Here is a 22787-nt window from a genome sequence, read left to right on the forward strand (position 1 = left end):
TGTGGATTTCTCTGTGTCAGCATTTTTAGTACCTCCACTGAAAGTTACTATTGAATTATTATTATTTATTAAGATAAGTGACAATCCGGACTGAAGTTTGACTGAAAGCTGTTAACAAATAATGAAAACTATTTCTGATTCCACTGCACCAAGTCAGCATATGTAGAGTTGAAGAACAAATACAATTTTATATTTTAAAACAAAATATTTGAAAATAAGTTCCTCCTTTACTTATCAGCCAAGCTCTAAACATAGGTTTTTTGTGATACCACTAAAACTTAAAAACAGTCCACAAAGTTCAGGAAGACATTTGCCTTTTTGTGTTCATTATGGTTTGGCAACTTAAATAGGTAACTAAAAAAAGAAAAAGTTTACTTTAATTAATTTATGGGAAAATTACTTAGAAATGTATGTACGATTAAGGTTTTCATTAGGACTCTCTTTTCTCCCATCCTATATCTAACCAATGTTTTTTCTAACATCACGGAGTTGTGTTGAATTTTATTTTGCGGGGGGAGGGTGTATTTGCAGCCTAGCTTCTGAAAGCAACATTGCCACAGTTTGCTTGTGTGAACTGAAGTAAATGGAGCTTCTGGTTATGGGCCTGTGCCATAAGACCTCCATATAGGGAATGCTCACTGACTTCAGCGTGTGTTCCATGCACTGAGGGCTTCAAGGATTGGGCCCTGCTTTTCTGTGCTTTCAATCATGTATATTTTAATAAATTTTTCCAGCTTTGCCCCTGACTTTTTCTGTGGGGTAGATAAAAATTCCTTTTGTATTTCACATGAAATAGATGAAATACATAATTACGTATTTTGATTTGACCCATTGAAAATTCCTGTGCATATGAGAAAAGCAAACGTTTGCTGACTCCCTTTCTCAACTGGCTCTGTGAATGCAGGAAATGTTTGAAGTCTAATGGCTCTCTGAATGAGAGCCCAGGCCGTGGAACTCAGAGAGGAGATGAACTCAACAAATTTTGCACACGCACACCGAACAAGCGTCTTTTTTTCTTTAACATTTTCAAATATTGTGTTTTGTCATTGACAAAACCTGTGACAATCAAATGGAAAAGATAAGAATTCGCCATAGTCACAATAAACAAACAAGGGATCGTTTTGTATAAGTAATTCTGAACAAGAATTTTAACAGGAAAAGACTTTTTTTTTTTTTTAAATGTGGGGCCGAAAATGTTCTTCCCCAAGATTATTTCTCTTTTAAAGGCTAAAATATCTGCCTGTTGAACTCTGCCCCCATCTCTCACTGGGTAGGAGTCCTGCCTCTTTCCATGCTCCTGCTCCCTTGAGAGAGATCTCTTCCAAGCCACATACAGAGGAGCCTCCCTCCCTCCCAGCCTGGCACAAAGTTCCTCAGGCTTCTTTCCCCATAGCCCGACCTCCTGAAGCATGTTGCCGCCATCCCACTATGAGAACAGTCAGAAATTGTCTGCAAGAGGTGGTGGAGCAAGTGAGGGCACAGTTTTTGAAAGAGGGTGGGGCTTGTCAGGATTAACTACATGCAAGAGAGACTGAACTTCCCCCCCCCACCTTTCATTTACAAGAAAACCTTTCCCTCCAAAGAGCCTCCCCTGGTTGTTTTCCTCAAGCTCTAAGGAGTCGACCAGTCCCCAAGGGTTAGTTAGTATCTTGTGGGTTTGTTAGCCGGGATTTTGATTGCTAAATGTTACTACTTTGATTGTCCATATCAATGTTAATTAAAATGTATGTGTTCTATGCCCTTTCAAAAATTATATTGCGGGATGTGCGTATTGTCATGTGTTTATAACATCATGGTTGCAAAAGTAGGAATCAGGAAACCTGCATCTCTGTCCTCGTTTTGTCACTAATTTGCTCTGTCAGCTTGAGCAAGTCACTTACTCCTGACTCAGTTTCCCCATCTAAAAAATGAGGGTATTAAGACCTTTGTCCTGATAAGAATGTTGTGAGGATTGATCAGTGTAAAGCAGACAGATAATAGAGGACACTGATCTCTGAATGGAAAGGGCTACAAACGTGTAAAGTTATTCTTACATGAGTATATTTCTGTTAAATGTAAATATTACATAATGATTTGACAACCAAGGTTAACACTTGTGAAACCTGTTGATTAGGTGCTTTGTGCTGGTGGATAGACTTGAAAATTGCAAGTAGACTGAGCAGAAAAAAAATACATATTGCAGACTGAAGCCCTCTACACATTAGAGTCTTCCATAAAAACTTTTCAGCTAGATAATGCATGGAGGATTTAATAGATTTCCTAATATTAGTTATTTTCTAATTGGGGGAAAAATCCGTCTAAGAGTGGATGAAAAATCCTAGCATTGTGTGTATGGTGGCTGATTGCCGTTCTTCAACTGCTTTAGTTTTTGCTGCTCTGAAACTAGCATTTAAATGGACCGTTTGATTAATCATTTGTATACTGACTATAATACTCCCAAATTTCCTTTGAGTTGTACATACTGTAAAAGACAATTATGTCGCCACAGATTAAATAAGTGAATTAAAACAGAATAGCAGCTTAATTTGACCTGTGATTTTGCTCTCGTTCCCTTTAGTGGAACGTATGCCACTCCAGCAAATAGATGAAGTCATCCATGACAGCTTGTGATGAATTGCCGTATTTATACTGGATATTTTAATAGCCTCACACTAATTTAAATTGAGCACAGAGTAAATTATAATTCAGTCACTTGACTGCTTGTATTTAACTTGACAACTCATCCTTATTTGTCCTGGAGGTGTAGTGGAGAGCCGAGGAAATGTGCACAGGTATTTCTCTCTTAGATTTAACCCTTCCTGTTTGAAATGTTAAGTATTCAAATTCTCATATGTTTTACGCCGCTTAGCATGTTTATAGATGGCTTTATTTTAAGCAGGGGAGTTGATATTCTTAATACTACTGTCATTATTGGGGAATTTCTGTCATTCCATCCGGAGGGAAGGAGTGTGTGGTGGTTCAGGGTCCAAGACTGGTAGACAAGAGATCTAGGTTCAATGCAGATGTTACACAGAGTAGCTGTGTGACCTTAGGTAACTCACTTAGGGTATGTCTACACTGCAATTCAACACCTGTAGCTGGCCTGTGTTATCTGGCTTGGACTGCAGGGCTGTAAAACTCAGTGTAGACAGGTTTCAGGTAGAGTGAGGGGGTGTGTGCGTGTGAGGGAGGGTGTGTGTGTGTTGCATTTCTGCTTATTGCTCCCTCTTCTTATTTGTTTCCTGGTTCCTTCTCCCTGAATTCAGTGTTCCAGTTCCTTTCCCTGTGTATGTGTGTTCATAGAGTCATTCTGTGCCTCAGTTTCTCATCTGCAAAATGGGAATACTACTACTTTCCTACCCTGGAGTGGCATGAGGCAGAATTTATTAATGCTTATGAGCTGCTCAGATACTCCACTGTTAAGCATCATAGGTATGTCATTAAATAAAATGCCTCCTTCCCAGAACTCTCCTCTATAGCTCCACTTGTGGATCATCATCTCTGCTAATTTTGGGAGAGCCGCAGTTGGATCAGACACTTTTGATCCACCATTCCCACTCTGGCTTTGGCTTTTCTAGAAGGTAGATAGTTGCAATTAGCACCTGAGTTTTTCTCCATTTGTCAGGAATGGCATGGTGTTAAATCATGTTTTTTTCTGCCGTGGGAAAAATTAGTTAGTCCCAGTTTAAGGCGGTTTCTGTGTTTAAAGCTGTTTTGCTAATGCACATCACATTACACTTCATTTTAGTTACTTATTCAACTTGTGGTTACATATGGCAGTAAATCCGTGTATTAATTTAGGGTTGTACAAATAAAAAGTAAAACTGCAGTGGGCATAATACTAATATATCTAATTATAATACTGAACATCGGGATGTTTGTGTACATTTTTGTTTGATATTTTCTCAAGAAGATATACATGTTATGACTCATTTTAGTTTTCAATATTATATATTTAAAAAGTTGAAAACACTTGATTATATGAAAATGACAGTAATGGAGAGTAGTATGCATGAAGCAATAAGCAGTCAGAAGCATGCAGTTGCGGATACTGGTCCAAGTCTGTTTGGCCATGTAGCATTCTGCAGCAGAAGACCAATTTCTGATATAGTGGCTAGATCGAGCCGATTCCTCAAGTTTGAATGGATGTATCCAAAAGTTGAAAAGATGCTTTCTGTGCTTGATGAACTTGCTAGATGTTGATGCAATTGTTTCCCCCAGTTCCCAGTTTAAACCAGGCTTAAGCTGGTAATTACTAGCGACCTGTCCTACACTGGTTTTCCCCAGGAAATTGCTAACTGCCACATATTAAGGATTGACCCACAACTGTGTCCTTGAAATCAGTTGAACCATTCTGCTCCTATATGTGCTGAATGGTGCTGAGTAAATTCATAGCGAGTTAATTTATACTTGATTAATTTAACCTCTCTTTCTGCTCTCAATATGTCCAGGAGCAGGTCACAATTTTTCCTTTCTTTGCCACACCGGTCCTTTCAGAGATGCTGCAAGGTTTATTGGCCGTGTGCAGAGTTTAAATTTCATTTTCTTTCAGCCCATTCAAGCCATGTGCATTGCAGTTGTGAAGGATGCTGCCAGATCCTTATTTATTGCCAGAGTGTCAGTAGTAATGGGCGTGGGAAATTATGTCCTCTTGGTGTATTAAGCAGTGTCTCATCCCACATAGACCTCTGCCACCTTCAAATTTGCTATCTGCAAACAAAACCAAGTTGTTGCAAGGAAACTATGCACAAAAAGGAGCATGAGCACAGACAAAGAGAAAGCAAAGAGAAAGCAAGAGGTGGTTGAGTTGAGGATCCTGACAAAAGGCAGAAAGGAGAGCAGCAGAATACGGACCCTGGACTTCAGAAGAGCAGACTTTGATTCCTTCAGGGAACTGATGGGCAGGATCCCCTGGGAGGCCAATATGAGGGGGGAAGGAGTCGAGGAGAGCTGTGTGTATTAAGCCTTATTGAGGGCTCAGGAACAAACTATCTTGATGTGCAGAAAAATAGCAAATATGGCAGGCGACCAGCTTGGCTTAACAGAGAAATCTTCGGTGAGATTAAACACAAACAGGAAACTTACAGGAAGTGGAAACTTGGACAGATGACTAGGGAGGAGTATACAAATATTGCACAAGCATGCAGGGGTGTAATCAGGAAGGCCAAAGCACAATTGGAGTTGCAGCTAGCAAGGGATGTGAAGGGTAACAAGAAAGATTTCTACGGGTATGTTAGCAACAAGAAGGCAGCTAGGGAAAGCATGGGACCCTTACTGAATGGGGGAGGAAACCTAATGACAGAGGATGTGGAAAAAGCTGAAGTACTCAATGCTTTTTTTGCCTCGCTCTTCACAGACAAGGTCAGTTCCCAGACTGCTGCACTGGGCAGCACAGTATGGGGAGGAGGTGAGCAGCCCTCACTGGTGAAAGGACTCTTTAAAAAAGCTGGACATGCACAAGTCCATGGGTCCGGATCTAATGTATCTAAGGATGCTGAGGGAGTTGGCTGTTACCTTTGTAAACTTGTGGCGATCCAGGGAGGTTTTGGACTATTGGAAAAAGGCAAATATAGTGCCAATCTTTTTAAAAGGGAAGGAGGAGAATCCGGGGAACTACAGACCGGTCAGCCTCACCTCAGTCCTTGGAAAAATCATGGAGCAGGTCCTCGAGGAATCCATTTTGAAGTACTTGGAGGAGAGGAAGGTGATCAGGAACAGTCAAGTCATGCCTGACCAACTTGATTGCCTTCTTTGATGAGATAACTGGCTCTGTGGATATGGGAAAAGCGGTAGATGTGATATACCTTGACTTTAGCAAAGCTTTTGATGTGGTTTCCTGCAGTATTCTTGCCAGCAAGTTAAAAAAGTATGGATTGGATGAATGGACTATAAGATGGATAGAAAGCTGGCTAGATCGTCGGGCTCAATGGGTAGTGATCAACGGCTTGATGTCTAGTTGGCAGCCAGTATCAAGCGGAGTGCCCCAGGGGTCGGTCCTGGGGCCAGTTTTGTACAACATCTTCATTAATGGTCTGGATGATGGGATGGATTGCACCCTCAGCAAGTTTGCAGATGACACTAAGCTGGGGGAGAAGTAGATATCCTGGAGAGTAGGGATAGTGTCCAGAGTGATCTAGACAAATTGGAGGATTGGGCCAAAAGAAATCTGATGAGGTTTAACAAGGACAAGTGCAGAGTCCCGCACTTAGGATGGAAGAATCCCATGCACTGCTACAGGCTGGGGACCGACTGGTTGAGCGGCAGTTCTGCAGAAACGGACCTGGGGATTACAGTGGATGTGAAGCTGGATATGAATCAACAGTGAGCCCTTGTTGCCAAGAAGGCTAATGGCATATTGGGCTGCATTAGTAGGATTATTCCCCTGTATTCAATGCTCGTGAGGCCACATCTGGAGTATTGTGTCCAGTTTTGGGCCCCCCGCACTACAAAAAGGATGTGGACAAATTGGAGAGTCCAGCAGAGGGCAACAATTAGGGGGCTGGGGCACATGACTTAAGAGGACAGTCTGAGGGAACTGGGCTTATTTAGTCTGCAGAAGAGTGAGGGGGGATTTGATAGCAGCCTTCAACTACCTGAAGGTGGGGGGCGGGTTCCAAAGAGGATGGAGCTAGACTGTTTTCAGTGGTGGCAGATGACAGAACAAGGAGCAATGGTCTCAAGTTGCAATGGAGGAGGTCTAGGCTGGATATTAGGAAAAACTATTTCACTAGGAGGATGGTGAAGCACTGGAATGGGTTACCTAGGGAGGTGGTGGAGTCTCCTTCCTTAGAGGTTTTTAAGGCCCGGCTTGAGAAAACCCTGGCTGGGATGATTTAGTTGGGGTTGGTCCTGCTTTGAGCAGGGAGGGTGGACTAGATAGATACCTCCTGAGGTCTCTTCCAACCCTAATCCTCTATTATTCTGATTCTATGTTCAGATTTAGGGGAGGACATGCAGCCTTCCCGCCCCCCCTCACTTTTGGCCCAATTACAGTGCTGAAAGCCCTAAATAGAATGGGGTTATTCAGATGATAAATTATGGTTAAACACATGTTCCTCTTTAGGTTTTCTAAAGTCATGCCAAGCAGCTCCAGCTCAGACACAATGGAACCCGTGCTGGTCAAAAGAGCCAGTTATACATGTTTGAATACAGTTAGAAGTGGCCTCTCTATTAATGTGGAAAATGCAACATTTACTGTGGCCCCTATGTATTGGCTGCCTAATCCGGCGTTTCCTGGCGATGCCTTCTGGACTGTCACAGCAGAGCTGGCATGTGACTTTGTAACGTTTTTGGTTTAGGTTCCCCATTCATCATTTATTTATTTGGAGTATATGGGGATGAAGTACATACAGAAGTTGTAGGATTATCCTTTTGCAGGTCATCTTTAACATTATAATGCGGAGTCTTTATGTAATTATAGTGTAATTCAAAACAATAGGATGCCAGGTCTTGGGTGACTGGATACTGGTGCTGTATTTGAAACCAACCATGCTAACTAGTCAGTGTTTAGATCAGTGAAAGCTTCAGTGAAGAGAGCAGGGAGACTTTTTATTGTCCGTGGTATGTAATAAAAGAAATTTAAACTTTATATATTTGAAGTAGGATTAAGCTAAATTAATATGTTAATGGGTAAAACTGCTTCGGTGTTCCAGCAAATTATTTTAAGTTTTTCAGACTGAAAAATGTAAGTGAATATTGCTGGCAAATGACTATTGATCTGGAGAAGTGTGTTAAATGTTTCTTGGCAGCCCTATATTACAGTTACAATTTAGTTTAGTGAGAGCTTTTATAAACAACCCTAAAGCTAACTCTTGATAGAAACTATGCTTTTTTCTTTCAGACGGACATCAATACTGTAAAATATATGTTTGGAAATGGTCTCTCTATTTTGTTTCATCAGCAGTATATGCAACACATAATTTGTGTTCTGTTAATTCTGCAAAAGTACTGCTTTTTACTCTATAGTTCTAAGATAGCGTATGGGTGGGGAAAGTAAGACTAAGGATAACGTGCATTTAGTGTCAATCAATTTCAAATTTATTAGCGTAGCATCTTAGTAATTAGCCATAACACTCAACAAAATTAGCACAAATATTTAAGTCATCACAATACAAAAGATAAAATAACAGGTTCAACTCTTCTCCTAAATTCAAATGACACGTTTAAGACACCCCATAAAATAATAAGCAAAATGAAATTACAAAAGCTGAGACTAAGTTGACCCGTTTAGGCCACAAAGAAAATTACCTTTGAATAGTCTTGTCGTTTGGGGCTGTGCATGTACCCTATGCCTCCTTACGCTCCTATACAAAGGTGTAAAGGGTGGGTCTGCCATGGACCTCCTTTGGTTCCCTCTTACCTCCTATGGTTGCAAGAAGGAAGCTGGTGAGTGTCTGACCCACGAGTTCCTAGATTTGGCTAAATTTCTCAAACTCTTCAATAAAATCCCCAAGACTCTTCTGATCCATTGACATATGACTTCTGTGAATCATATCGACCCATCTGGATTGAATGTTCACAGGTCAGACCCCCTGTACAGTCCCACTCAATGTTTCAGATTTGAAACCTGTGGGTTTCAAGTCCTGCCCCTTCTGCAATGGCCTAATTTCACTGAAAGATGGGAATAGCAGTGCCTCTTCTGCTTAGGAGTGTCCCATGCACTGAGCATATACAGTGCCTTTCATTCTCCTCAAGAATAATAATAATAATAATTAATGGAAATATCCCATCTCCTAGAACTGGAAGGGACCTTGAAAGGTCATCGAGTCCAGCCCCCTGCCTTCAGGACCAAGTACTGATTTTGCCCCAGATCCCCAAGTGGCCCCCTCAAGGATTGAACTAACAACCCTGGGTTTAGCAGGCCAATGCTCAAACCACTGAGCTATCCCTCCCCCCGAATGTGTCAGTTGTGAGACCTGTGGCTGAAGCTTCATCTCCCGGAGCAATATTTGAATGTTTCTTCAGGTCCTGAGGAGACTAGCTCCAGAGTGCTGATAGTGAACAAGCCAGTTTTATCAAGCAACCCCAAAAATCAGCATAAAGACAAGACTTGACATCGTGACAAGACCTGGCAATGGCACTGACGCCTCTGGCACCAAAGCTGACTCCACCAGTGCTGTGGACATCTCCAGTACCTTATTCTGGCATGAGAGAGGTTGCTCCAAATACAGAGAGAGGCACTCCAGGCAGAACTCCAGCATCTTCCCACAAAGACTGACTGACTACCTAAGCATAAAACTACCATGCCAAGCTGGTGTCAAGGGCTGGTGATGAGCAGCTTGTAACACAGAGGAGGACTCCTTTGGCACTGACCCAGATCATTGGTAAAAACTCTGGTATGGAGTGTGATGCATGTCTCGGTGCTGCCCCTAGAAGAGGTCTACTCAATGTCTGTCTCCAGCACATATGTTCCTTACACTTTTAAGCAGAGAATTCTCTCCTCTGAGATCTGTGGCCAACCTCACAGGAAGGCCTGTCAGCTCTCCTTACAGGGATCAGTGGTCACCTTGTCAGGAATGGCTTTGGACTGACCAATACCAATCATATGGCATGCCACTGTGTCCCTTTTGGACTTATTGGGGTCTGCCATCCCAGACCTCTAGGAACTGGTTTACAGGACATTCAAGGAAGAGGAAGAGATCATTCTTTCCATCGGCTTCTCTGGACAGACCACCTATGCCAGACTTCCAGGAAAAAAACACGTGGGGGCAGAACAACTACAACAGCATCCTGTTTTGCCACCAAAGGGCCAGTCATCCTCATTGCCCAATGAGGCCATGTCTTTGGCACTATATCTGGTGCCAGGTGACTTCCAGTCATTCTAAGAACTCCTTATGAGAATTGCTAAGATTCAGGCAATAGCGACTTCCTATTGCATATCAGAGAAAGCTTATAAGCCTTTTGATATTTTGACAGCTCCTGGGGCAGCCAGAATAGTTCTCCCCATAAATGAGGAACTTTTGGACCTGAGCCATGTGGCAGATGCCAGCCATAACAACACTCACTGGAACATGGGTGTAGAGAAGCAGCACCAACTAGAGTTGGGTGAATAACTTTTTTCATTTTGTTGGCAGTTCTGAAAAATAAAAAAAAAAATTTGTGTCAAACAGAAACCAGGTTTTTTCCCCAGCATTTTCAGTGAATTAAAGATGGAAATGTTTTTGTCTGGGATGGTGCCCCAGGTCCTGCAGGACCACACTTGGTGGTTGGACGGAGTATGTCCAGAAGGGACTTCCCTTCTTGACCCCACTCCCTGATGATGACAGTCATCACAGACAGGTTAGCGTGCCCATCTGGATCATCTGCAGATGCACGGGACCTGGTCTCAGGACGATTTGAAGCTGCATCTGAACGTCCTGGAGCTGAGGGTCATCCAGTGGCCTGCATTGTCGTAGAACTGGACAGACAACACATCCTTAATGTACTGCATATACAAGCAAGGAGGCACTCGCTTTTCCCCTTCATGCCAGGAAGCCATCAGACTATGCACTTGGTGTCCTCACCAGGGGCAAACCCTATTGGCTCTACTTCTTCCAGGAACCAGAACAACCTGACAGACTTTTCAAGCCTGCATATGGTAACCAACCACAAGTGGTGACGGCAGATGTCCATCACAGCACCCATATTTTGCCAGCGGGGTATTCCCATGATAGAATTGTTTGCTTCAGAAGACATTGGCAAGGGCCCATGCTTCTGTTCCAGAGGAGGCATAAGTCTGTGTTTTTTGCCAGACATCTTCCTGCGATGGTGATCACCGGACCTCCTATACATCTCTCCCGTGACTTCCCTGTTCTCCAGGGTGATATCAAAAGTCAGACAGTCGATCCTAAGAGCTCCTTTCTGACTGAGGCAGTTTTGGCTCTGATCTTTTGCCCATGTTTATTCAGCCTCCCATCCAGCTCCCATTCTGCCCGGATGTAATATCTGAGAACCACTGCCAAATATTGCACTCAAACCATGCACCTGACGGAGTGGATTTTGGCTGATTGAACATTGCTGACAGATTGTTCTCAACAAATTTAAGAAATCCTCATACAGAGCAAGAAACCATCTATTAAAGATCCACTCCTACGAATGGAAATGAATCTCCGTATGAGCACTCCAATATAATCTGGAGCCCAGCAGAGGCTCTGAAACTCAGGATACTCAACTACAAGCTGCATTTGCACATAGTCCTTGCAAATTTCATCTTGCAGCCATTTCGGCATGCTAGCTCCAATACAGTCATACTCATCTTCTCACATCCAACAGTATTGAGATTCCTCAAGGACTTCCTGCTTACTTACCCACCTGTTAGAGACCTGCCTCCTACATAGAATCTCAACATTGTCCTCCTAACACAGGGGTGGCCAACCTGAGCCTGAGAAGGAGCCAATGTACGTTGCCAAAGAGCCACAGTAATATGTCAGCAGCCCCCCCATCAGCTCCCCCTCCCCTGCTCCTGCCCACCGGCAGCCCTGCTGATCAGCGCCTCCTCCTCCCTCCCTGCATTTCCCCATCAGCTGTTTCATGGCGTACAGGAGGCTCTGGGGGGCTGGGGGAGGAGTGAGGGGATGGCAGGCTCAGGGGAGGGGGCGGGAAGGGGTGGAGTGGGGACAGGGCCTCTGACAGAGCCAGGGGTTGAGCAGTGAGCACCCCCCGGCACATTGGAAAGTTGGCACCTGTAGCTCCAGCCCCGGAGTCGGTGCCTATACAAGGAGACGCATATTAACTTCTGAAGAGCCGCATGTTGCTCCGGAGCCGCAGGTTGGCCACCCCTGTCCTAACGTTTATGGAGTCTCTATTTGAGCCATTATTGGATTATTTGATTAATCACTTTACCCTTATGACAGTCTTTCTGGTTGTCATCACCTCAGTGTGGAGGGTCTACAAGCGCCAGGCCATTATGGCCAGACCTCCCTAGGCGTCTTTCACAGGGACAAAATGGTTCTGAGACCACACACTAAATTCATCCCTAAGGTCGTCTTGGAGTTTCACCTGAAGTAGTCAATTAACTCACTCATTTTCTCCCTAAAGCCACATTCAATGCCAGAAGAGAAGAAGCTACCTTGGACATTTCCAGAACCTAGCTCTATCATCACAAGACCAAAATGTTTAATCTTTCTCCTCATGTTTTTTTGGCTATATCCCTATGCTATTTTTTCCCCGTACTGTTACTCACACCTTCTTGTCAACTGTTGGAAATGGGCCATCCTGATTATCACTACAAAAGTTTTTTTTTCTCCTGCTGATAATAGCCCACCTTAACTGATTAGTCTCGTTATAGCTGGTATAGCAACACCATTTTTTCATGTTCTCTGTGTATGTTTATCTTCCTACTGTATTTTCCACTGCATGCATCTGATGAAGTGGGTTTTAGCCCACGAAAGCTTATGCCCAAATAAATGTGTTCATCTCTAAGGTGCCACAAGTACGCCTCGTTCTTTTTGCATCTCATCAGCGAAAATCTCTAAGTGGATCACTTAGTGCATCTCCTGTTATCAGTTAGAGGGCGAGCCTCTCCCTCCAGACATTAGGGCATGCTCCACCAGGACATATGCAGTGTCTTTGGCCTGCTTCAGAAATGTACAAGTATCTGAGATTTGCAAAGCAGCAATATGGAGCAAGCCATTGATATTTGTCAAACTTTACACCCTTGTGGTGGTGGTTAATACTTGTGCCAGATTTGAGAGAGCTGTATTTCAATCGCTAGCTGGCGCGCCTCCTTCTCACTGTCCAGAAGGAGTACTGTTTGCCAGTCCTGTGCAGTGGGATCCATACTGACACATACTTGGAGACAATGATAACTGTGGTTCTTTGAGATGTTATAATCCAGTGCAGATCCCATGACCTGTCCTACATCCCTGCTTTTTGGAGTCCTCAGCAACATGGTCTTTAAATTGTGAGGGACCCGAGGGAGAGTCATTGCCCCTTATCCTTTGTACTGGAGCACAAGAGGGCACAGGACACATGCATGGCCCCTGACATACGCCACTCTTCAAAATACTTGGGCCTCATGTGCATGGGGCGCATGTGCTCCTATAGTGGTATCCACACTGACTTGTGCTGGAGAATTCGTTCAAATGTGTAAAGTGTCTTGGCTACATTCTGCAAAGTTTATCAGGGTCCCAGAGTTTTAGGTGTTTTATAGCCAGCCGCAGTGGAAAAGTGCTCACACCAGGGCTGGAAATCAGTTGATCTGAGCTCTGTCTATGCACCTACTACAGACTTGATTGACATTATCTTTCTGTGCTCAAGCTTCACCCTCTCTAAATGAGGATAGTATCTTTTAGGTGTGGTTGAATATATGTAAAAGTGCTGTAGTATCCTTGAGTTAAAGATGTCTTTATAAGTGCAAAGTGTTACGTCAGGGGTTTTCAAATTAGGGGTCATGACCTCTCGGGGGTCAGGAGGTTGTTACATGGGGGTCACGAGCTGTCATCCTCCATCCCAAACCCTGCTTCGCCTCCAGCATTTATAATAGTGTTTAAAATCAAAAAAAGTATTTTTAAATGTATAAAGGGGGGGTCACACTCAGAGGCTTGCTATGTGAAAGGGATCACCAATACAAAAGTTTGAGAACCACCGTGTTAGGCAGTGCTGCCTAATACTGTTAGGGTAAATTATTCCTCCTACTCCTTAGGGAACGTGTGTGGCCAAACTTAGTCAGTTTAACCTGTGACTAACTTTTAAAAGTAATTAATTCTGTCCTTTGGCCTCAAGTTTCCTTTCTCTGCCATTTCTGGCTCCCACATTCTCTTTCACGTACAGACTATCAATATATGCGGTTGATTTTAATTCTATATAATTTACTTGTATTTTATTTCAGAACAGATAATGTTTCTAATGTTTATATTTTTAGCTCATACCTTTAGATATTACACTGGAACTCCAAAAGCAGATTATGTCGGAATTAGAAATCCTTTATAAGGTATTCTTTTTAGAACACTTAACTTCTAATTATGTTTGTCTGTTGTCTTTATGCAGAGGATTTTTTGAATAGGCTTTTTTTTTCTTTTTACAGTGTGACTCATCTTATATCATAGGATTTTATGGCGCTTTTTTTGTAGAAAACAGAATTTCACTATGTACAGAATTCATGGATGGTGAGTTGAGTATTTTGTGTACTCTTAATTGTAAAAAAAAAAAAAAAAAAAAATTTAATTGATAAAGCATTTAAAGATATATACTTCCAATGTATAGGAGAATATGATCATTTTAAAAAGGATGTTAGAATTACCACTTTACATTAAATATTCCATTACACACAATATTTTCCTGATTGTAATTTCATTTACTTTTATTGAAAATTTAAATAGAATAGAAATAAATGCTAGTTTAATCTGTGTTTTGATATTTGATTCTTCCATGCAATCTGTCTTCACTGACAAAACAGCTGTTCTTTTCTTTTAATGTTTCAATAGCCAAAACAGATTTTCTTTTAAAGAAATCTATTAACCCAATGTCCTGTGTGTTTTCAGTGAAAATTGGTTCTTAATTGCAAGATAACGAATTATTTTCCAACACAGCTGTTTAGCTCTGCTGCACTCAGTTTCCTTGGGAGTGTACTCTTATTTTTTCCAGTATGAATCACTTTCAGGCCTATAGTACTCCCTACCCTGTGATCTGGTTCCAGTGTCATTCTGGAGATTTATTAGCGCTTTTACATTGAAATTTTGTGCTTTGAGATCCTTGGATAAAAGGCACTTTCAACAAGCAAAGTAATCTTATTAAAGCGATTTATAATCATTGCTATCCTCTGTCTATCAAGTCTGAGAGTCTCTCTTGCATGACAGATGCAGTCTTCCAGTGTCTGGCGCATGAAAACTCAAACATTTTCCAGCATTCTAGTCTTAGTTTTATGTTGTCATTACATTGCTGAAGCAATAATCCATGACACGCTACGAATTTCTCATGAGCCAGCATTTTCTGGCATAGCTAGGTATTTTACTAAGGTGCAGTTGAGTTGGATATGAAGAAATAGAGGTTTTACAAGTAATTTATAATATAAATAGTCATGCAAAGATGGCTCTCTCCTAGGAAGTTTACATAAAACAGATGTGTGTCAATGACCATTGTTGGCTATCTTCTTTTCTTTCTTCCATTGAGGATCGCAAATAGTCTTTCAGAGTATTTTATATGTTTCTACTCATTACAATAATCTGTTTTACAGTCTAGATATGATCGTTCTTTTTTCCTCTTCCCTTTGCTGTTCTGAAGTTCACTGCAACCCATTTACATAGATGCGTTGTGGCTAAGTTTTTAAACACACACACACACACACACACTCTCTCTCTCAACAAAACCCAGATGTGAAGTTCATTGATGTTCTCGTACTATACAAACATTGCCCAGTGGGTTTGATTTTCAATATTTGTGTTCTCATTAATGTACTCGGGGGTTGAGAACAGGCTGCTGGAAACTTGTGTACAAATTGGTATTTACATGTGCATGTCACGTGGTGGGCATAACAAGTAGGGAAATATTTGGAAATGCAACAATGTTCATCTACTTACAGTCTGAAGATCAGGGTCTATAAATGATCTGGCAAATTCAAATGCAATTAAAAAGTGACAGAAGTACCTATTTGTAAATGTTTGCTGTTCTGAATTCTTGTATAAGGATGGTTAACCCTTTAAGATGTGCATCTTGCATAATGTTGCACAACACTGGTATTTACTGACCATGCAAAAGTTACTTGGAATCATATTGGAAAAGAACTCTGGTCCATCTAATGGGTGTGCACTCCCTCTGGCAATGATCTGTAAATAATGTAAAGGAAGAACAAAACTCACATAATGGTACCTTGTCAACACTTGTGTTCAGAACTTTCTTATGGATGTGTAGGGCTGCAAGTGAAGATGGAAATGTTTACCTCCTAGCCCCTGCAAGTGAATAGCCCTTAAGCATGACACTTTTTAACCCCTAGTGACCATTTTTGACCAGCCTTCCTGTCTTGGAATAGTAGTTTATAAAGATGTGTGTGTATCCAGTCTCCTCTTTAAAAAATCCCATTGAACTGTGTCTCAAAAGTGACCTTTGGCAGTGAATTCCATGGATGGCTGTGTGAATAATACTTCCTTTGTGGAATAGCTAATCACAGATGGAGCTCTAAGGTAACCTCAACACTTGGCATCTGTATGTTTGGGGATACTTATGTATTAAGGGGATGCAGAGTAAAAACACACACGCCGTAGTATTGGTTCTCCTCTGATGGACTTGAAAGCAAAGAAAACTACATGAATCGTGGTCTACAAATACTGAAGTGCAGAGGTTGAACTGCTTAACCTGGCTCATTCTGGCACCTGCCAATTGATCTTCAAGATCAATGGGAACATAAAACGACGCTTATTTGCCTTTTCACTTTTACATCTGTAATAAACATGCTATTTTACTAAATAAAGATAGAGAAATACATTGTTGGACTGTTTTTATTATCTCTCTCTTCTCTTTGGAAGTGCAGAGTACCCACAAATTCCATTGAAGTTGATGGAAGCTGCAAGTTCTCAGCACCTTTAAAGATCAGGCCATCTTTGTTTAGGTGCCTACATGTGACTTTAGAAGCCTAACTTTAGGCTCCCAGTTTTGAACATTGACCACAATTTTTGTTGACTGTGTGCTTTGCACAACAAAAATGTTTGGGTTTTCTACGATCAGATTTCTTCCACTCCACTGTCTATAGTCAAACTGTTCACTTTTTAAGTACAAGACTTGGCTGCTGATGTGTGAGAATAGACAATTTTTTTGCAGCGGTAAATGTACACTGCTCATAGCGTGACCAAATGGCAAGTGTGAAAAATCGGGACAGAGGTGTGTGGGGGTGGTAATAGGAGCCTATATAAGAAACAGCCCCAAATATCGGGACTGTCCCTATAAAATTGGGACATCTGATCACCCTAACTGCTCAGTAGACTCATGAACAAGCATGACCTGAGCCTGTGAGCGGCCTTCCCTTTATGTGATGAGTGCTCGGAGCCTGATGAGTCATTTGAGATAATTACCTGTGAGATCTCAGCCAATCCACAAGCAAGGGTCTAACCAAGGCAGGTATACGGGTTCCTAATGAAAGCAGCCACCCCAGTTTGCTCACTGTCGACACCCTGTTGAGGATGCTCCCTGCTACCTGGTAGTTCTGACAGACTGCTCCTTCCCCTGCTCCAGTTCAAGCCACAGCTGGTCACCTGGCTGTCCTGACACTTGACCTTCGGTGGTGTTGAATAGACACGTGAGGCTGTGCTACCTTTCATCACACTGTGCAAGAGCCCAACTAAATTCACCTTAAAAATTTAAGTCTAGTCTAATGCCTTGAACATAGGCACTCTACATTTAAAAACAAAACTTAACACACAAATACAAGGTTTCAGAGTGGTAGCCGTGTTAGTCTGTATCGGCAAAAAGAACGAGGAGTACTTGTGGCACCTTAGAGACTAACCAATTTATTTGACCATAAGCTTTCATGGGCTAACACACAAATAAAAACAGTTTTAAGAAAACAATGTTATGGTTGTGTCGGTCCCAGAATATTAGAGAGACGAGGTGGGTGAGGTAATATCTTTTGTTGGGCCAACTTCTGTTGGTGAGAGAGACAAGCTTTCGAGCTTGTACACTCTGTGGAATTCAAGATATTACCTCACCCACCTTATCTCCTTAAGGAAATGAGATAGAACAGTTAGTAGAGACCGGCACAAATACTGTATTTCCAACGATGGAGATGATTTTGACTTTGTAATCTGTTGTAATTCTTCTGAAGTCTTTATATTATTAAGAAGTAAATTAAGGTGCGCCAAACCTTGTTCAGTTCTCTAGAATAAAGTCTGTTTTTTGCTTTCTGTCCTGCGATATGGATGCATTCTGAAAAGATGTTAGTAATAGCTTTGCAAACGTGGAAAGAAAAGAGATGTTGAGAGCTCCGTCTCCTATGGTTGTTCAGAGAGTGAATGTTATTTAAGGTCGGTTACTTCTGACACTATTACTGTTATGTTGTTTATGGCATTTTTATTAATAACCAAAGGGCTAGAAAACCTTTAAATCTAAGGTAGTATTTGATTTTATATTAACTAATCACACTTTGTCTGTCTGTCCCTACAGGCGGTTCTTTGGATGTTTATAGAAAAATTCCAGAGCACGTACTAGGAAGAATAGCCGTAGCTGTAAGTATTTTTGTCTTTGATGGTTGTGTCATATACGTATCCAGTCTTAGATTTGATTGTATCAGGTGTCCTCTCATTGGGCCACTGTCGAAGTTCCCATTCTTTCTGTGCACTTACGGCCTTGATAAGCAGCCGGAAGACCATGAAAGACCGTGAAAATGGGTCCCCGTGAAAATGGAACCATATTGACATATTATGGTGGCTGCTCTTGTGCTTCTGCTGGACTGCTGCTGACTGACGTGTGTGTTTCAGCTCTTCTGGTCCCCTCTATGCACAAAGGCAGGTGAATCATTTAGATCTGCTCCTTGGGGCCAAGAAGTTGTGACTAAACCTGATGGGAACAAGCAAAGGCTTGCTGTGTTCTGCTGCAGACACCTGTTCTCAAGGTGCAGTGGCATTGTACGTTTTAACCGCTTGTACAGTAGAGTTGTTCCCCCACTGTTGTTCTATTTCCTAAAGCGGCAAGCAGGAGACTGAAGTTGCTCTCCTGGAAGAGCAAGTCCAAGCAAAACATGCCTATGGGGTATGTTTATTCCCAACCCATTTCTGTGATCCTTCACACAAGTCATCTCTAGTAGGGGTGATTTAGCTCTAATCCCAAGGAAGTGGGGAACCGAACCCTCTCCTAGGCAGCGATATAAGCTCCCTTCAGTTTGGTGGCAGACTTTTGACAGGGGGCTCCTGAGAGCCCCCTCTAGCACATCAGTGCGTCTCAGCAGCATCTGAGGGCTTCATTATGATAGTGAGTACAAGTGCATTGTTCCCTTGATTTTGGTAATGGTGTTTGCAAAATATGGAGTGACTTTTCTATTCTATAATCTGCTTTCAAAGCCTGAACCGAGGCTAATTGAACAACATCTTAGCGAACATCATGGGGGTGAGGGATACTGCTAAACAATTGCTAAATCTAAGAAATACTTTGATAACTTAAGCAGTTTAAAGCATAACAAAGTTATTCTATCATGTGCCATTTAATTAAGTGCTGGGTTTTCACATTCATTATACATCAAGCTGATAATTTAAATCCTTTAATCCAACACAGGCAGCTATTTAGTCTCTGTTCATTGTAATTCACAGCTCTACTTTCTCTCTGTTCTCTGCCCAGAATAATGAACATCCTTTTCCGATGACATTTTGTCTAAGTAGCTTCACATCTGCTCATTGTTCAGCCTGACCTCTTACCAAATCTGTTGCTGGCAAACACTCCCTGCTACTCACCTCAGATGGTTGACAAAGGATGGAGTTTGGAAGCTATCTCTGCCCCCTTGCTAGTTCTCTGCACTTGCTTGAGAACAGTCAGAGAGAGAGAAACAAAGGCCTTTGCATGCCGAGTGTAACAGGGCGGACTCACCCCTGCGGCACCTCCTGCTGGTCGTCCATGGGAATTAGCTCTCCAGCCATTGGAGCGCCCTCTGCAGGCTGGTGTCCCGCTACCGCTTGGCCCCCGTGTCCCTCCCGGTGCCCTGTTATCTGGGGCGCTGCCCCCTGGTAGTAACCCCTCAGTCTTAGTGTCTCCCCTCCCCGGGGAACCCCGACCCACTATCCCCACCTCGCCTCAGTATACAGCTACTGCCAGTCATCGTCTAGTCCCCACGCCCTGGGGCAGACTGCAGTATCGGCCTACTCATCACTGGCAAGGTTGGGTTTGGACCCGCTGCCTTTGCCTACCCCTGGGCTGCCCTCTGCAACCCCCAGTACCTATTAGCCCAATGCTAGGCCACAGCCTGGGGCTTTCCAGGCTGGAGCTCCCCAGCTCCTCTGCCTTTCCCCAGCCCTGCTTCACTCACGTACCCTGTCTCTAGCTCTCTACAGCCAGGCCCGTCTCCCTCTGAATGCAGAGAGAGACTGTCTGCTTGAGCTCCTGGCTCCCAGCCTTTATAGGGCCAGCTGGGCCCTGATTGGGGCGTGGCCCCAGCTGAGCCTGCTTCCTGCCAATCAGCCCAGGCCTCTTGCCCTTCCACAGCCCTCCTCCAGGGCTGTTTTAAACCCCTCAGGGCAGGAGTGGGGAACCACCCTGCTACACCGAGTAACTTCTCTCCAGCAGCAATGTATCCTGCAAGTGCCCCTGGTGCTTGTTGTGTATTATTTGAATTACAGTAGCACCTAGAGTCCCAGGCATGGGTCAGGGCCCCATTGTACAGTCACTGAATAAGCGCATGCGCACACACACAGGCCCACTATCCTTGTTGTTGTCCAAAGGTCCCAGGGATTGCTAGCCTGGTATTTACATCCCTGTCCATGTAATGAGAGGGACATGGAAAAGCAAAGGCTAGAGGTTGGGACAGGACAATGCACAAATGTCCCAAGATTATATATTTTACTTAGACAAAATCTAAGACTCCTGTACTGAGAGAAGCATGAGCTTTTTTTGAATCAATAAATCTTCTTTCCATCTTCCATGTACTATATGCACAGGGCTGTTTATCCTTTATAGTCCTGAGAGCTGTACAACTTCAGTAGGCTGTAGAGTCTGCAAAAAATGTGCATGATGTGCACTTCAGTTAATTAAAAGCTTTTTCAAAATTAGTAAATGATTCCTCCTAAGTAAAACCTTTCCAGGAGCACCCAATACAGTAAGTAGATCTTTACTGTGTCAATCAAGACTAAGGCCTGGTTTACCCTAGAAAATTAGGTTGGTTTAACTACATCGGTCAGGGGTATGAAAAATCCACACCCATGAGTGGTGTAGTTAAGCTGACTTAAGTCTCCAGGTAGACACAGCTGGGTCAATGGAACAATTCTTCTATTGATGTAGCTACTGCCTCTTGTGGAGGTGGATTACCTCTGCCGATGGGAAAATCCCTCCTGTTTGCATAGTGTGTCTACGCTGAAGCACTGCAGTCGCGTGGCTGTGTTGCTGTAGCATTTTAAGCATAGACAAGCCCTGAGTCTTGGGTTTTGCTATACCAGTCCTGCCATGATGGGACATAGACTCTAAGGTCAGAAGGGACCATTATGATCATGCATTTATTCTTTTAAAAAAATATTGAGTGAATTTAGTGTCCAGGAAAGGTGCCAGACAGACAGCCCTGGAAACTAATGCCTTATATACACCATACATCTGGAAATAACTCCAACTAGTCTAAGACACAATAGCCTGTCTGCTAAGCAACACCATTAGAAAAGAATATGTTACCCCTGTGCTCTGCTCGCTCCGTTGAACAGTGAATCACGTTCAAGTGCATGTCTTAATCTACTGAGCTACTTATGGGATTGTCTCTTGGCAACCAGGACCTTCCATGGCACCTGTGCTCCAAGGGTCAAAGGTGCTATCCACAGCCAGAGTAAGAAAGGAAGGGATAGGACTTTATTTTCTTGTAAGGGTCACAGATATCACAGTGATGTACTTGGTAGAAATACTTAGTAGGTATCCATAAAAGAGGTGCATTAGGGTAGCAACTGTGTAGTCTTACACATCCTGTCTCCTTCCAATGTGACTAATCCCCGACTTGGCATGATCATCTCTACTGTTGAGAGAATAGTCTGCTGAGACTGCCAGGTATTACCAGTTGAGGCCAGTTGCAGTGGTACCTTTTCTGGTGTGGACACTTGTTCACCTGGAAGTAGACTGGGCACCAAACCCTTGCACTTATATACAGATTAAGTAAAGATATTATTGGCACTGTTCTGTATAGCATCTACAGTTGTTTTTCTTTGTTACTCCTGCCCAACCATCCAAACATCATGTTACACTGTTCAGGGAGAAGTGAGACGCATGAGGCTTCCTTGATTCAAGTTGATCCTGGAAGAGTCCATTATCAAGTCCATTCTTTCCTAGAGAAGTTCTGCCTTGTCAAATACGGGGCTTTTTTTTTTTTTTCCAGTATTAGTTATTTACCATGGATGTAATAAGATGCAATAAGGATGAGAGAGTGGTAGAGAAGGGGCAGGGTAGTGGGAGGAATCTGAATAAAGACTCAACGAAAGAGAGCTGTCTCATAGAGAAGACAGATGGTGTTTAGTCGAAGGAAAGCAGTGAGAGAGAATGGAGGAAGCTGCCAGCAGTGAACCTTAGGAGAAGTGAGCTGTCTCTGATTCCATCACAAAATTCTGGATCATTCTGCCGAACGCAGCCTTGATGAGAAGGGGATCATTTTTCTGTTTACTGTATTATTCAGTGAATGGCTAGTGGTTTTTCCATGGGAAAAGGAAAATTTGAGAACCCTGAAAGGCAGGCTGTACTCCATCTTGCTAAACAATTTTCTACTACAGTGTGTATGCTTTCAGGCATCTCTATGGCTGATACTATTCTACCTTTGCTTGCCACTTCACACATTTATTTCCACTTCCATTTCTGAATTAGTGACATTGTGCACTGTATTTTTAGTGCTAATGTTGATTGAAGTTCTCCCTGAAAGGCTGTGCACTTGAACTGTCAAGAGAGTGAGTGATTGACAGCAGGTAGAAGTACTTTTTGTGTCAAGGCTTTGTCAAGTCATTGTTGCAAAACCTACTTTACTGAATGCCAATAATACCTCCTAGATGTTCAATCAAAAGATACTCTATGCTGGCATCTTTTTAGAATAATGCTTAATACCAAAATGTCCATCCTTAATAGGAAAATGGCATCTCTTTAATGTGTGTTTTAGTGTTTCAGTGAATGACAATAATTTATGCTCATTTTCTTTATTCTGTAGCTTTAAAATATAGCTCACATTAAAAAAACTCCTTGAATTTTCA

The 22787-nt window shown here is 42.6% G+C and overlaps 1 protein-coding gene across 6 annotated transcripts in view; it reads left to right on the forward strand.

Annotated features, from left to right (window-relative positions):
- The window catches only part of MAP2K5 (mitogen-activated protein kinase kinase 5), a gene marked incomplete at its 5' end in the record, with an annotated part of 178694 nt that overhangs the window by 53780 nt on the left and 102127 nt on the right, over positions 1–22787 (forward strand). For all 6 annotated transcript variants that reach the window (XM_034784993.1, XM_034784989.1, XM_034784991.1 and 3 more), the window contains 3 exon segments: positions 13820–13888; positions 13982–14063; positions 18046–18107. In XM_034784993.1, the coding sequence (XP_034640884.1) occupies positions 13820–13888; positions 13982–14063; positions 18046–18107 (213 nt within the window).

The sequence above is a fragment of the Trachemys scripta genome, chromosome 10 (assembly GCF_013100865.1).
Source record: "Trachemys scripta elegans isolate TJP31775 chromosome 10, CAS_Tse_1.0, whole genome shotgun sequence".
Taxonomy (NCBI): domain Eukaryota; kingdom Metazoa; phylum Chordata; order Testudines; family Emydidae; genus Trachemys; species Trachemys scripta.